Source organism: Terrapene carolina, unplaced genomic scaffold (genome assembly GCF_002925995.2).
Source record: "Terrapene carolina triunguis isolate 2854851 unplaced genomic scaffold, T_m_triunguis-2.0 Scaffold88, whole genome shotgun sequence".
In the NCBI taxonomy this organism is placed as follows: domain Eukaryota; kingdom Metazoa; phylum Chordata; order Testudines; family Emydidae; genus Terrapene; species Terrapene triunguis.
Window position 1 is genome coordinate 12,565,780 of NW_020664439.1, and position 16,849 is coordinate 12,582,628.

Below are 16,849 nucleotides of genomic sequence, written 5' to 3' on the forward strand. Positions count from 1 at the left end.
TTTCTGCCTGCAGCACAACTACATGAGCTTCCCCCGCATCTCAGCTATATTGATCTTTAATTTATGGTTCATGAGAGCACGTAACATTATTTTAATAATGAAAATAAAGGGGCCAGGAGAGAAGGAGGAAATAGAAGTAACTTTGAGACATTTCTTTATGGCTCCATTCAATGTGGCATGCTCTTTTAACGTGGCAACATCCATATTTTTTTCCAATGTATGTTTGACTGATTGCTTGTCCTGCTATAGCTTGCTGTGCTGTACTGTGCTACCTCAGTAGACATCAGTCCTCTGGAACCAGAAAGAAGGTTGAGCATATCTGTTGCTGAATTCAAAATGTGGAATGGCAGCACATTCACCAGACTCTAGCATACAGCTACACTCCAAGGATAGTTTACAGTAAATAAACAGTGAATGCTCCACACTCAGTAAACTTTTCTAGGTAGTACCGGTAGGTTGTTAGCACTGGTCTTTGGGCCACAGAAATTACCTTGTACATTAATTCACCTATCCTTTGGCTATGGAGACTAGGAACATGACAAACTTTTGCAACCCTTTTATTAACAGCCGTAATCATAAATGTCTCTTGCGATTTAATTTCCTTAACTGTTGCTGGGAGAAAATGAAGTATTTGACTGTCAGCTACAGGACACACGGTTCTCACAGCTGGCACACTGAGCAATGTGCTTCTGTGAATGGATAAGAATTGCATATATTTGTTTGCATTCAACAAGTCTTTAAAATCTTATTTTTGCAGATAAAAAAGGCTACGTAAGAGTTCAGTTCAGGGTTACCAGTGGACGGATACAGGCATCGTCGCCTGTCAACTTTTCATCAAGAAACTGGTGTTTTTGATCATGAACAGGTCTTGATAAGAATAAGGGATATTGATGGAAAGCTTTATCACCGTTATGGATCTTATTATTCATCACTCCACAACTTAAGTGAAAGTGCCCCTGTTCTAGGCTGCAGAACCAGTCATTAAGGTTAGTGTGGCAGCTATAAAATACATTTACAGATACAGAAATTTAAACTTTTTGTGTGTGTGTGTTTTCTTGCTACTGTTGCAGACATCGTCTACTGGCCTGCTTTCTCTTGTAACTCTTCGACTAGCAATGGATGGAATCCAGAGCTTCCAGAGATACTTTCGGCACATTCACAGGCAGTTCTACACATGCAGTGATGCAGACGCACGCAAACACACACACGTACATTTGGAAGATATAAGAAGTCCGTTACCCATTCTAAGAAAAAAAAATATATATATTTATATCACTGCAATGGCACATTTTGTGTAAAATGTCACTTCAGCAATGTATATAGGCAGCTCACGTGAACTGGGTTCTGTGTCGCGGCATCTGACTTGACGTCCATGGTAATACCTGTAGTGCTCTGTCACTTGCACTCAAACAAGATGCAGCAGTGACATGTGGAGGGTACGGTGCGGGGGGGAGGGAGAATCAAAATATATAAATAAAACCATAAGAAGGAAAAAGGGGGGGTGGGGGAGTCCCAGAAGTCTGAAGGGCTTTGATACAGTACATTCTTCAAATGACAACTGGAGAACAGATATTGAACCTTATAGTCTTTTTGTTTTGTTTCAATGCAAAAAGGGAAATTAAAAGTCCCCACTCTTCAGGGACTGATTCCACTTATTGAGTGTCTGTGTTCCCCAGAATCAGTGCTGGTGAAGCAGGGCTTGTGGAATCTGGAAGGCTTCATGTCTGGTCTTTTGTTCTCCCACGGTCAATATGATCAATAGGAAAGGCTGTGAGGCCAAGGAAGCAGAATCTATTTTCCCTGTAAAAAGGAAACAGGAACACATTAGACCAAATACAAACTCCTGGACAAACGCAGTTACAACAGCACCTGGACAGCAGCCATTTGGATTTCCTAACAAAGTTACCACTGCATTTACCCCTAGGTAAAGAGGTTCCCTGCCCAAATAGGCAGGTGTGGCAATTGGCCAGTTTGCACAAGCGCACAACTGTCTTATTTTTTTTTCCCTTTTAAATTACACTTGTATGGTTATTACCTGTATTTAAGTGTGAAGACAACATTCTGGCTCACTGAATAGTTTAAAGAAATAATGTAGAAAGGAAAGGCTCCTTAAGGCACAGGATTTCCAATTGACTGTGTTCTATGTGCACTGCTCAGAAATGGTAGTACTAATGGAAGTCCAACCACTAACAGTGCCTTTTGTTACCGAAAAGCATGTCACTGTATCTTCCAGGAGCAGTAGAGTTAATCCCACAAATCACGGCGAGGTGTGAACAACAGAGGATCTCCAAATGCAATGGAAGGAACAATTCCCACAGAGAGAGGTGGTGTAAATGGTTTATATTAGCAGGGGAACAGAGAACCACACCAAAGCCAATTGAGTATGTGCGCGTGAGTGTCAGCAGCACGGATCAACACTGCATTTCCTTGTAGCCCTGACCCACTATGCCAATTCCACAGTGGCAAGCAAAGGTGTGTTCAGGTGCTTATTATGATGAAATGATGAATCCTGGACTTATTTGCAGGCAACGTAACTGGGTAACATGGGTAGGTCCAAAAGAATTAAAAACACTATCAGCAGGTGGGGAAAATGACTTCCAAATGAGACAACCCCCCCTTTGACAACAACAAAGGGGCGTTGTTTCAGAGTGGACGGAAAGTACAATTCACATGTATATATGAAGAATTCCCACTGGAGTTCAGGAGCATCTTGTTGGCTAAGTTAATGACAGTTTAGCCTGCCAATGACCAGTACAAAGATCAGCGTGTGCTTCTGTGTATGCAATTTTCTACTAAAAAAAACATGCAAATGTTTAAAAATAAAAAAGTGAACTTCTTTTGTAACCCTTTTTGCTAAGAAGCTTTCAGTTCCCTTGCAGCATAATTGACACCCTGCAGTTTCCTAATGCAAAGTCCTGAGTGGAAACAACTTTCATTTAAAAAAAGAAGGATAAATGGCTAGAGCAGTAAGCTATGTAGCACTGCCATTGTTCTTATTGCTTTGCATCAGATCAGCAGGATGAAGATAACTGACACTTTTTTAGTGAAGAAAAAACACCATTTTCCATTCAAGTCCTCTCTCTACTACCCCTTCAGTTTTACACACACACACACAGCTTTCCTCCAGTTAAAAAATGTTCATGTCCTTGCTCATTCACCACTCTCATTGGATCACAATGAAGTTACATTATGAGTAGCAGCCCTTCGCAATTTTCATATTAAAAAGAAAAAATTGAAATACTCTGACCTTATTGTTACTAGATGCCAACCTCATAATTCTCCAAACTGTCCAGAGAATTGGGTACATTTTGTTTTTATTTAAAAGATAGCCTTGACTTTCTATAGCAGGTTTGCAGCAAGGGGAAGCTAAAATGTCTCCGAACTGAACAAAGGATATTTGCTGGGAAAGTACAAATGTCAGATCATTCAAATGAATCTCCAGGTCTTACATCCTCCAGCAAAATAATGTTAAAACATGATGGTCTAAGTAGTTTTTGAAACAAATCTCAAATTCCTCCCAAACAGAAAAGCTCTTATGAGTAATGTTGCAAAAAGGTTTTTACTAAGTTGTGATGATTTTACAGGTCCCAAATTTAGGATCCCACATTCTGAACAACTTGCTTTCAGAATAAGCTGGGGCCTGGGGATTGGGAAGAAAGCTAGTGGTTCAAATCAGCAAGTTATTGTTACAAGTGACAAAAAATGATGAGAATGACTTTGTTGATATGGCAAGTTTGACTTGTTCAATCAAGTCAACTGTTTCAGATTCAGAATAAATACAGTGACTTTAAACTTCAACATATCAAGCTCAGTCGTTTTTTGAAGCTGCTGTCAGGTGTAGAGGTGGACCAAAAGCAGCTGTGACCTGAGAGATGATCTCATCATTTTTGAAATGTGAAATTCACACTACTAAGACTCTGTTATTCACAAAACTTTGCAAATCAATGCTCAGGGGCATGAAAGGCCTCTTCTCTACACCTCCACATCAAAGCACAAATGGGTCTGCTACTTAGGTACACTAAGGTCTGGCAAGGTACTACTGCTCTGGTAGTATAAAGGGGCCTTAAAGGGAGTGTATGTGTAATTTATGCCCAATTTAATGCCTCTTTACACTGACAAAACAGTGTTAAAGGATCTTAATACAAATAAAATTCAAGCCCAAATGTGTCTGGAGCTCTCTTGATCTCACCAAACTGAATCCCCATGTGATCAAACAAAAATGCAGGGATCTCCTAGACTAGAGTAACTTGTTTGATGTGTAGCCATCACTACACACTAGCTCACATGTGCAAAAGGAAGAAAAAAAATGCCTGTATAATTCCATTTTACTCCATTCTTGGTCACATCACAGATGTGACAGCAGAGACTGAACTTCAGCCTAAAAGAAGGTCAGAGGGTTTGCTTTGATGGTTTTACCTAAGTGGGGTATATCATGTTTCCAAAGACCGAGGGAAATCTTATATCAGTGGTTCCCCTCTAATGGCACATTTACCAATACTGGTGCTTTTAGGCATTAGTGCCTGTTTCTCTGTTTTCCCATCACTACTGTAGAGTACAATCCTTCACCCACCAGTGAGAAATCAACAGGAACAGGGTCAGGCTCTTCATTATGAACTGTGCACCAACACCATCTACTTCCCATCATCTGTACATATTCCAACCCACAATTGAGCTTGCAAGCGAGACTAAGGTTCGGAACAGCCCAATTTCCATTGTCAGTGAAGAGTGCATGCAACTGAATGTGACACGGTAGGAACAGTTGAGCTTAGTCTGGCAAACTAGTACAGGTTTATCCAAAACAGTCGGGAACCACAATCCTACATGCATTTTCTTCCACGCAGTATTTACAGGTGACAGTATAGTTTGAAAAAATAAAAACACCAGGAATAGAATGGAGGCTATACTTTCACTGACCTTTTCAGTGTTGCAAGAGTGATTGCTCCTTCAAAGGGGAAAGGGATGTGAGTCTGGAAGTTTCACAGTCAAGATTGTCACAGCTGACTGTCAGTAAGATGTTTGCAAAAGGTTTACAGATTTACAACTCAGTATGGCACAACAACAGCCAATAACAAATCCCCCCAGAAGTCCAGTTTTGTCCAGTAATCCTCAAGGTGGGTCATTCCCGATCTCACCCTGTAAATGGGTAAATCACTAATTGAGAGGCACTGATCAGCCAAACAATATTCTCACTGAGGTTTCTGCACGGTATCAGTGACACGCTGAGTCTGCAGAAAATATCCTGGGGTAGATTCTTCATTCCAGTGAAAGATGCACAACCACGGTTTATCCCACAAATAAAATACTGTGGTTGTAACCCCCAGGTCATTGGGGGAAGGAAGAATAATTATTTTTTAAGCACAGTATCTGGCAGCAAACACAGCATCAAAACTTGAATGTGATGTTATATTTATATAGATACATGTATTTTACATATCGTTGATCAACAGAAGATTATTCCAAGAAACAATTTGTTCCAGGTCTGGTTTAAAATGACGGCTTGTCATTTTGGTAGGACCCCCTCCCAACAGTTTCAGCAATCTGTACATCAAGCAATGCTGCAGGTCTTTATTTCAAAGGGCAAGGAGACGAAGTAAAAAAAGTGCAGTTCTTCAATTAAAGTGCATGGATGAGGTAAACTAATTTCAAGAGTTTGAGTTTATTCAGTACTGGCTCAGACGGGAACCATTCTGCCGTGCATCTGTTGCATTTGGGTCCGCATCGCCTGGACGCTGCTCAAAATCTTGTTCTGGTGCGCAACGGTGGTAATCCCAATTCTCGTCAGATCACTGATTAAAACAAGAAAAGAAGCAGAGGGCTGAGAACTTGTGTTAAATGCTGACGCAAAGCAACATATGAGAGTCAACCACATGTAATACTGCAAAAGCAAGGCAGATGTATAGAAATGTTTAATTAAATAACTGAAGGCATTGTGGAAGCATTTTAAAGTTCTACTCCATCCAAATGAAAGGCATTCCATTCCTTTAATGAGCGTAATGATATGCAGCACAAAGCAAAAGAAGCCGATTAAATCCAGATTTACCAGTTTTTGTTATACGCTGAGTACTTACTCCTGGTTCATATGTACCACAGCCTCTAGGGTTGTATAGCCAGCAGCTGTGAAGTTATCCTTATATCGATCCATTTTAATGGCCTGAAGCCAATCCCCAACAGAAACGACGGCTGAGAATTCTGGAGAACTCGGATCCAACAGGGCAGTGTTTGGTCTAGGAACAGAAAATACATGGGCAGATAACAGGTATTAGCTGGTTAACAGAACAAAGTTTAAGCTCCGCAATGATTATGCTGTGACTAGACAAAACAGACCATCCGTTCAAATAAGGACAGCATGTTGCCTGTAACTAGTAAAAATTGGGGCTCATGCACTATAAAATGTAACCAATGGCAAATTTAGCAAGCATATAAGAACAGGCCAATTTGCCCCAAGAATTAATTTGATCCCAGGTGTCTATTGTTACCTTCAGTTGTAAATCAAATCTTTGTGCCCTTTATAGTTTAAGCCCCAGATGCAACAAAGGTCATGGAAAACACTTTGTACTCAGCAAACAATGAGGTCCTGAATGCTGTAATATGTTCAGGCTACTGTGTCTGTATCCTGCATACAGCAATTCAAGCACTTGCCAAATTTGCATATGTCACACCTCAGTTCAGCAACTATAGAAACACTACTGAAGTATGAGCAGAGAAACTGTGAGCTCAGAACCTGCCAGGCTGGATTGGAGCTCAAACCTCAGGGAGAGTTCAGCTCAGGCAGGTTTCTAGCCAGGTTTGCAAGCGGGCTCAGTGCATTCAAACAAACTCAGGACAGCAGGGAGTTAATCCCCTCTTTAATCAATCCATTCCTGATCAGCACGTGTGCAAGGATTGGTGGGAATAATGGTAGCTTTGATCTTTGTTTGCTCTGTGGAATGTGCTTCTTATTTTCCATTGTAGAGATTCTGGAATAATTATTTTAACAAATTCAGTGCCCATTTAATAGCTCATTTATTATTTTATGTATTTTGAAAATTGCAATGTTTTTCATTAAGCCACTGTAAATTACTACCATATAGCTAAACAAAGCAAATGCCATCTTGATCATTTATTTTAAAATGCACAGCATCAAAGACTAGGTGTTCTGCAGTGCTGTTATATATTGTCCAGAGGGATTGGGTTCACGTTGGTAGCACTTAACACAACTTTTACCATACTTTCTTGCAGTCTGTTCAGTGCATACACAACAATTTGCAGTCTATTATCAGTCTCACTGTATAAAGGCATACACATACATTTGTTCGGATTTCATGCTCCAAGGAAAAGAAGTCTACAAACGGGATTTGGACGCAGGGAGAAGGGACACACAACAGGCTGTAAACTATTGTAATAACTAAATGTAGTCAAAGACATGTTATCTGTGAGTTGGAATCAAATCAAGTTGGAGGAGATTAAACAGTTGGTATTATGACTCTCTCCTTCTTAAATTATTTAAACCACAGAGGTGGATACACATGCCAGGCTACAGCTGCAATTAGGGCAATCTGGAGGAAGTGTGGTGATAGTGGCCTCAGAGGGCTAATAACCTGTCTTTGGTAATGTAAATGGTAAGCAATAGTCACCGAGGGATCCACTAGTTTAAAAGTGAAAAACAGCTTTTTCCATTATGCTGGCCTGCCAGCGGCTGAATCAGGAACTGTCTGGCCTCTGTTATTGCTCCACTGATTCAGGGAGACTCATTCCAGGCAGCATAGAGAATATATATCTTATTTCCTTTCTGTTCGAGGATCGGATCAGGTTTAGAATTTTTTTCCTCCACCCTCATTCTCTGCTAATTTTCTTCTCCCTCCAGACCCTTCCACTTATTCATTTCAAGCAGACTTAATTTTGCTTTAAAACCAGACAAAAACACTCTCAAATAAAGATCCAGATCATCAGCTGGTGTTAACTGGTGAAGTTCCACTGATTTCGAGAGTTCCACTGATTTGCACCACTTGAATATCTGGCCCAAAATAAAGATCTCTTTAACAGCTTTGAAATTTTCTTTGCAACATGACACAGGATCAGTACAGACATGAAACTCTGTCTTGCCACAAAATCAAATTCAAATTCACATAATAATTAATCCACACCTTCGCTGTGCCCACAAGGCTTTGGCTGTAATGCTGTAACGCTCATTTGCAAATCCTACCTAGGGTTTATAAAACTTGATGATGTACTTTTCCCTTTAGCAAACCAGGTCACTCCTGCTAGTTACATTGCACTGAAGCAGACCCCTTCAGGATCTTTTACTGAAAAAAGAGAGACTCAGCATGTCTTGTTTTGTCAAGAAAACATCACTTGATTGCATCAGATCTTTTCAAAGCCACCCTTAAATCTATGTTATAAAAATATTCGGAGCTGGTAGGATAAAGCAATTGCTTTCCTTATTCAGTTTCTGCTTTCAGAGAGCCAGGAGCATCTGGGCCCCACAGTGCGGTTGGATGGAATGTCAGAATAACCCCATTGGGAAACAATCTTCCGCTGGATAAAAAAGGCTGTGCAGTCTAGCAAGCACTGTGAGGCATATCTTAATGTGAGCACAGAAGTTTAGGTGAGTTACAGCTTGCCTGTCACCTCTAATATATTCCCTCATAGATCACCATTAAAAAAAGCACAGCTGACCTGGAGTTCTCGGTGCCTGTCCTCTTCAAGCTGTTGGGGTTGCGGATGAGTTTGTCCAGCATGTTGACAATCTGTCCGAATTTAGGCCTGTCGCTGCGTTCCTTCTGCCAGCAGTCCAGCATCAGCTGATGGAGAGCGATGGGGCAGTCCATTGGGGGTGGCAGGCGATACCCTTCCTCAATGGCTTTAATAACCTACGCACAGCACCATTAAAGAACAGTTAAAGAACTTCACAGACTGTAGCTGTGTATAAACCATTCTAGGTTGACCCTAAGCCTGGAAACAAACCCACAACAAAATGAAACAATGTGGAAAATAAAATTCAAACTCAAGCTGTTGTTGAGGCCTACCTATTCTCACCATTTCCTTTTGTGAATTCAGAAATTAATTAAGATTTAAAGCCAGAGGAGATGAGCACATTTAGGGAACATCTATGGTGCAGGGAAGACAATCACATGCATTTCAAGCTCATGAGCGGGGATAAATATCACAAACATTTATTGCATTAGGTATGGCTTCTGAAGCCCACGTCTTCAAAGATGCTGCTCATTGACGAGCCACACACAAAAATAACACAGATGAGGAGGATCACTGTATTTCAGGAAAACAGTGGGGCCAGAGTTAAGCTGCTGGTCATCTTGGATAGGGGTGAGAAGGAGCAATGCCACAGCAGGAATCCTGCAGGAATTTCAGCCAGTTCTGAGGACTGCATCTCAGTGCTAGAGCTCCCCCCACCCTTTCTCAGGGTGCAGCCTGTGCTCCCCCTCCTCTTGAGCTATCTCAGCTCCACTAGCAATGCAATCTAGCACAGGGCCTGTTCTCTCTCCCTGGTTGTGACTGGTTGACATGCAAAGGGGAGGGGAAGTCTCCTTCCATCCTCTTCCTCCTCTTGCACATCCCCACCTGGACAGTCACGGTCTGGTCTATTGTGTCAGTTAAAGTGTGCAGCTTACCTGTAACTATTAACAGCATGCAACCTGATCCAAAGCCTGACTCTATGCAACTACCTCACACCCTCTGTAAATATGGCTCATTACTATCCGAGGGCAGTTTGGCAATCTATGTGGTCATTCCAAGATCCCGTTCTTACTAGATGGTACCCACACCACAACCCTTTCCCCCATCACAGCTGGAACTAATGGGCACCCTTGTTGGCAGACTTAGCAGAGAACAAAGATCAATACTCCAGTAGACTGAATTATGCTGTTACCCCTAGAGCTGGTCTCCAGAACAGTGGCTAAGACACGATGCCTGACAGTCTGGAGATGCTTGCACTGCTTCTGACCATTCAGAGAATAAGGAGAACTAGTGTTGCCTGGGCAGTCAAGCTAGTACTTTTCACAAACCACCCATCACCACTGCATTGTCTTTCCTTGCCTATGTAATTCTCTATGTATGAAGTGAGCTGCACAACACTTTTTCCTTTAGGATCCACAGACAATACCATAGCTACCTCACCAGTTTTTGGATCTATCTTGACCCATCAGACAGGGAAGGCATCTGCAAACCCACTTCTGTATTGCTCTGAATTACCTATCATTGCTAATGAAAATACATTGTGTTTCCAAGGTGCATCTGGTGCTTTGTTTTCTTGTAAAGCCTCTATGACTTCCTGTTGATACAGGAGGGCAAGGGCAGGGTGCCAGAGGAGATAGCCACATCAGAAGGAAATGTAATTAAATTCCCTTTTTTAGATTAAATGCCATCCACATGTAAATGCTCTTTGAAAATGTTCAGCTCCATATAATAAAGTGGATGACTTGTAAAATGTTATTTAACTTCCCACCTTTGACTCCATGACCATATATTCCGGTTAACTTTTTCCCACTCCTTTATTTGCTTATAAAACCCTTGGTAAAGGGATTATGGCCAGCCCATGTCTCATTTTCACAGGAAATATTTGTTTTATTTAGTAAAAAATTCTATTAGTGCAGACCCTTATTAGTGTTATTATTAAAGAACCCCTCTGAAACAGCAGCCATTGTGTGTACTCCCCCTTGGAATAGGATGAAGTAGTCCAGATGGTACTGTTAAAAGGAACTTGCATAATTTAAGAACAATCGTTTAGTGAAGCTGCTTTTTAATGTCCTCTTGGGGCAACTATTCCATTGTCAAGGGATGCTTTGAGTGATAATCACAGTTATACCTTGTATGTGTTGTTCTGAATATTGTAAAAGAAATAAAATTATATGAACAACAAATACTAATAATTTCAAGTATACTAGGGTTTGGGAAATTAACTCTTAATGGGAAGCACCATAAATTCAAGTGTTTTTTCCCCAATAACCCTCAATGAAGTTGAAGTTTAATATTAACATTCACATTGTCCTTCTCTTTTTAACATAATTATTTCTGAAATGTTTTAAATGAGAATTTATGAACATTTCAGCTCCACTCCTCACTCTTCTATTTCCTTTAAAACTGTTTATAATTTTTTTCTAGAAATTATAACACATTGCAGAAAGTATAGAAGTAGAGTGATATACAACATGTAGACTCTGATTCAAGAAAACATTTAAGCACACACTTCACGTTAAACATGCGGCTACGTTCTATTGACTTTTAACGGGACTTAAGTGCTTTTCTGGATAGGGATCCTTTTTTGGATCACGGTCATTGTGTTTTCTGGAATTCGCCTAATCGTGGGTTCAGAAGAGTGCCTTATCTAAGTTTACAATCTAGTATAGCTCAACTTCATACAACACTTGCAATAGATGCGCAAATAGATCAATTACAGGTCACTTGTGGATGCAGGGTACCAGGCTTGATGAAGCAAGGGTCTGATCCAAAATGGAAACTTTTATTTAGGGGCCTGATCTTGCAAAGGGACACACATGGGCAAAAGAGTCCATCCATGCTACTCCTTTTGCAAAATTTGGGCCTAACACATCACCACTACACTGGGATTGCGAGGAAAGAAGAAAAAAATTGAAACAAAGAGGAAGAAAAAAATAAAACAACATCAGAAAGGAACTCACATCTTGATTGGACATATCCCAGTAAGGTCTCTCTCCATAGGACATCACTTCCCACATTACAATGCCATAGCTCCACACATCACTAGCTGATGTAAATTTACGATAGGCAATTGCTTCTGGTGCAGTCCACCTGATAGGAATTTTGCCACCCTGTTAAAAACAGAAGAAGACCGAGGCTGGTAAGCTACTGGACTGACGCTTCATGTGGATGTCACTGTTCTATGTCACTGGCTTCAAAACTGCAAGACAGAGCCCTGGAGACAGATGCCATCCATCTGTTTTCTTTAGTCACAGGGATGCAAATAAGTAAATTGTTAAATGTATTTTTATTAGCCCACTGCCAGATTTATGCTTAGGGCTACACTGAGTATGGGAAAAAGCCAGGAGTTTATAAGGCATATATTAGAGGATTAGAATACAAAACAAATAAGTACACACTGTTAGTGCAAGGGCTTGACTATTTTCTTGCTTGCCCGTCTGACCTACTTGTACCAGCTCCAACGAAGTGGGGTTATAGACTTTAAAACATTTTTTTTTCCAGAATAGTGAAATAAAGAGAAGATCATCTGGGAAGCTGTATCAAATACTGTGATTTTCCCGATGGACGATATCCCGTACATAACTCAGAAATAGAGTAAATCAGCTTTCAGGCTGCTACAGTCAGTATAGGAACAGTTAAGTACAGTATCATGTAACAGGACCACTTCTGATACCAGCTAACTTTGGGGAGAGCTTTTTTTATTGCATTTTTTTGAAGTAAGCACAAATAAAAAGGCTCGGGCACCTGAATTGGGCCATTGGGGTTAGTTAATGTTTTAAAAAGAACTCCATCCCATTTATCTGATTTTGCCTCAAGTGATGCTGTGCCAGAGATTTCTCCTTTTGTTTATGCTAATGCACAAGGTGTTTTTAATTGAGCTTTAGGTTTCCTGCAGTCCCATCTGGGAACACTACTGAAAGTTGAACAAAGATGTTTTTTCTTCTTTGTTATAATTTATGTTGTTGGGTTTCTTTTTCTTTGCAGTTTCCGGAGACACCTTTTGTTCCTAACTGCTTGTCCTTTGTCTCTGTTTACCTGGCTGATAGTTTATTGTCCTTTGTGTGTCTGTCAAGTGTTTAGTATGGGGCTGTTCCAGACCCCATAGAAAGCAATGGAAGTCTATCCACTGACTTCAAAGGGCTTTAGATAAGGCCCTACGTGAATGCATATATGCATTAGTATGTCTATTTTGTTTGTGACTACATGCTTTAGGATGCTTTCACTTCAATGAGTTAGAATCAATAGAACGGACAATTATGTTAAGATAGGACAAGTGCTTTTTTTTTAAAAAAAGCAGTTCACTGTATTATCTATGACCGTGAAGCGAACTCCCTTCTTCTGTCAAACACAGATGTATGGACACGGCTTATATGCGCTTGTTATTTTAAAAATTGTCAGTAAACTCAACATTTTTTTAAGCTGCTCGAGTATAGTGGAGCTCATCCAAATGTTCCCGGCACTTCATTACTGATACTAAAAGAAGACAATGTACTGTAATGCAAATTACATTGATTCACTGCAGTTTACTCAGAGAAAACAGAGTACTATATTTGCACTCACTAAATTCAAAGGGAGGCTTTTCAATAGTTTCTGTCTTGCCCTGGTATATTTGTCTATACTTTTATTTGCTTGAATACAGTTTTCCAGACTTCTGTTTCAGCCCCTCTCTCTCAGCACCCTTATTAGTGGGAAATACCAGGGTTGGCCAGCGTTTAATACTACAATACTACATAAGTCTGTCTTTCCCCATAATGAACTGTGAATTCATTAAAGGATGAGTATAGGGATTAAACCACAAAAATTGAGTACTGCAGACAATCTCTGCACTCAGGAGAACAGATGGAGAATGGCAGATATTTAAAAATGAAACAAGAAGCAATTAAAAAAAGACTTTATAAAATCTCTAACTTTTTTCCTGGTGCATGTTAATTTCAAAGGTGTTGGTAATGGTCAGAATATTGTTGGTGAGCAGCAGTGTTGGTATCATTACATGCAGAATACTAAAACTAGGATAGCAAAATTAGCAGCACTATGCTGCTAAAATTCAAATGGTATTACATATCTACTCCCCACTTTTTCATATTTAAATACTCATTTGCTTATTATTAGTAATGAACAGAAAATCTTCATCATGTAAATGGTCTTTGTAATTTATCAGGCATCTACAGCATAAACTGCTTAGGGGTTGGACATCTTGAGAAGTTCTTTAATCAGAAATAGAACAGAATCCATTTTAGGGGCAGGAAGAGGCTGTCCACATCATCAAGGCCCAGATTCTGCAAACACTTAATATCCGATCCGATCTCCTAGAACCGGAAGGGACCCTGAAAGGTCATCGAGTCCAGCCCCCTGCCTTCACTAGCAGGACCAAGTACTGATTTTTACCCCAGATCCCTAAGTGGCCCCCTCAAGGATTGAACTCACCACCCTGGGTTTAGCAGGCCAATGCTTAAGCACACACCTATATATGCACAAATGAGTAGTACCACTAAATTCAATGGGACTATCCACATGCACAAAATTAAGCACTTGCATAAACATTTCCAGGAGTAGGACCCAAAATCCTAATTCCTGGTCTCAAGCTCCTGTCACCAACTCCTAGTACACTGAAGGCACCTAATGAAGACAATGGGCTGGAACCTAACAGAGGTATATTGATGTAGCTGCATTGAAATCAATGGATCTACAATGATTTACACTGGCTGAGATCCTGGCCCAATGTACACTTTTATGTAATGAAACAGGTTTTCACGTGTGCCTGAGAAAACAAAACAAAACCAAAAAACAAAACCACTTTGTAGGGAAGAAAAGGCCCTTTCCTGCCTTACCCTAGTAGTATAGGCTGCTTCAGGATCATCTTCCAGGACACGGGACATGCCAAAGTCAGACACCTTGCAGACCAAGTTGCTGTTGACTAATATATTTCGGGCAGCTAGATCCCGATGCACATAGCTCATGTCAGACAGATACTTCATTCCAGAGCCAATGCCACGAAGCATTCCCACCAACTGAATTACTGTAAATCTGCCATCATTTTTCTGCAGATGAGGAAGGGGGGGGAAAAATCACATAGCATTAAGTTAAAAGCTACATTACTGCCACAGCTGAAGCTGGCAAAGAGCACACCTCTAGATCTTCATCTTGTTTGAAATGAAATGCAATGTTATTTCCTCACCCTCCTGACTAGTGTCTATAATTCACCAGTAAAGTACAAACCCAGAGGTTTTGTCATTGCTTCCTGTGATGTATGGAATATATCCAGTTTTAATGAATCTACAGCATTGCAAGGCTTTAAAAAATGGAATAAATCAAAACTGCTTCCTATTAAACATGGATTATTTAAAAGCCTACATTTCAAATGTTACATCTACTCTGTATCCTTTCACACCAGCTAGATAAAGATATTAAAAAGTATTTCCCAAGTACAAACATTGTTAGGTTTATATTCTCTATATCCCTCCACCAACTAGAACAAGAATAAGGAATCAGAGAGTGTTTCCCTGTGTAAAACCTCTTTGGGTTTATTATAAAGCAATCACCTACCCTGAGGAAGGCATCCAAGGAGCCATTCTCCATGTACTCAGTTATGATCATTACCGGTTTACCTAGAGTTTGCAGAAAGGAAAAAACAATTCCTTGATGAACACCGATGTTAATGAGATAAAAATAGGTTGCACATGATTTTACTGCCAAGACACCTGTCTTGCACAATCTAATTTAATTTAAAAAGCACCATTATGCCTCAGCTGTAGGGATCTGGAAAAGAAATATTATGGGACAAGAACATTTAAGGGTTCCATCTGGAAGGTTAACCCTTTGGGTGACTTGTTGACAAGGTCTTTAACTAAAGTGGCCTTGGGTCTCCAGGGAACCTATGAATGGATAATTGCTCGCTAAAGAAGTAGAAAGGAGGGGGAACCAGATAGAGCTGTTCAAACTTGAAAAATTGTTAGGATAATTAAATTCTTTGCTAGAATATGCATTTTCTTTTAGAGGCAGTCTCAGTGAGCACTTGGATCCTTTTTCTTCTTTTGAAAAAATCAAAGCTTCAGGGGAGTGGAAAGCTGTCAGCAGCTAAAGATATTCAGAAGCAGCTTGAGATTTGAGCATGCAAAATATAAACTCCTTTCCCCCCGTCCCTGACTTTCTCAGTCTGGAACCTGTATCCTGTATGTCTCGCTATTTCTAAATGAGCCTTCTCCATTTCCCGCATAAAATAAACGATTCAATGAATTGTGTCAAATATTGGGTCAGATGCAGTAGCAGCACTCATCTTTCCATAGTGCAATAGGGAAAAACTAACTTTAAGAAATGTAAAAAGAAATATTGGGTCACTGACATAGAATGGTGACTAGAAAAATGGCCTCTCATATAATAATAATAATAATAATAATGAATAAATATGCACATATAGAATGCTTGACATACAAAGTTATATGGCCCTGATCCTGCAGGTGAGAAACCCCAATGATTTCAATGGACTAAGCACGCATCATGTTCAGACTCTGTGTTTGAAGGATTGAGGCCAATCTAATTACTCCTGTTTTAAAGATGTCCAATGAGAGGCATAAAGAGATTAAGTGATTGCCAAGCGCAGTCCCGTGAGAGGCTGTGTGAATTGTACAAGGAGATCAGCTCCCTCAACCCCAACTGAAGTCAGAGACTTGGGATTGCTCAGCTCCTTGGAGGATCAGGCTCTACATAGTGGCAGTCAGAAACAGAAACCAGGATTCCTGCCTCTCTGCTCTAATCGTTAGACACACTGCTTCTTCCTTCAAAAAAAAAAAAAAAAAAAAAAAAAAAAAAATTCTTGTCCCTGAGAACATTTACTTTTGTTTTTATACTGACAGGAACTGCTTCGAACAAGGGAATTTTATAGGGGAGAGAGGGTTCAACCAACCTGCGACCTAAACTGCAGATGCCTTCAATATAAAGATAGAGCTGAGTTGGCAAAAACGCACAACTTTTCCTTGCTCCATTCACCAGCAGTATCTGCTCAGAACAATCGACTATTAAAATTGGCCATCTGTGAAATATTTTAGCACTGAAAAGCTCCCATAATTATTTCTACATCAGTGCATTTTTCACTCAACAGAATGCCTCCCCCTTGTAATTCTGCCAGTGGTATGAAAAATCCACACCCCTGAGCGTTGTATCTAGGCTGACCTCCCACCCC

At 40.3% G+C, this 16,849-nt stretch overlaps 1 protein-coding gene across 2 annotated transcripts in view; it reads right to left on the minus strand.

Moving 5' to 3' along the window:
• Positions 1-213: 213 nt before the first annotated feature.
• The window catches only part of EPHA4 (EPH receptor A4), a 130,284-nt gene continuing 113,648 nt past the window's right edge, over positions 214-16,849 (minus strand). Inside the window, exons 12-18 of one of the 2 annotated variants that reach the window (XR_003899795.1) lie at positions 15,217-15,278; positions 14,502-14,711; positions 11,634-11,783; positions 8,656-8,849; positions 6,069-6,224; positions 4,915-5,786; positions 214-1,800 (exon numbers count right to left, since the gene is read on the minus strand). Coding sequence is in view for 1 of the 2 variants with exons in the window: in XM_029911146.1 (XP_029767006.1) it covers positions 5,672-5,786; positions 6,069-6,224; positions 8,656-8,849; positions 11,634-11,783; positions 14,502-14,711; positions 15,217-15,278 (887 nt within the window). In the remaining variant the exon portion in view is untranslated. Of the gene's footprint in view, positions 1,801-4,667; positions 5,787-6,068; positions 6,225-8,655; positions 8,850-11,633; positions 11,784-14,501; positions 14,712-15,216; positions 15,279-16,849 lie in introns of those variants that run through there. The other variant, XM_029911146.1, reaches the window with a different exon arrangement.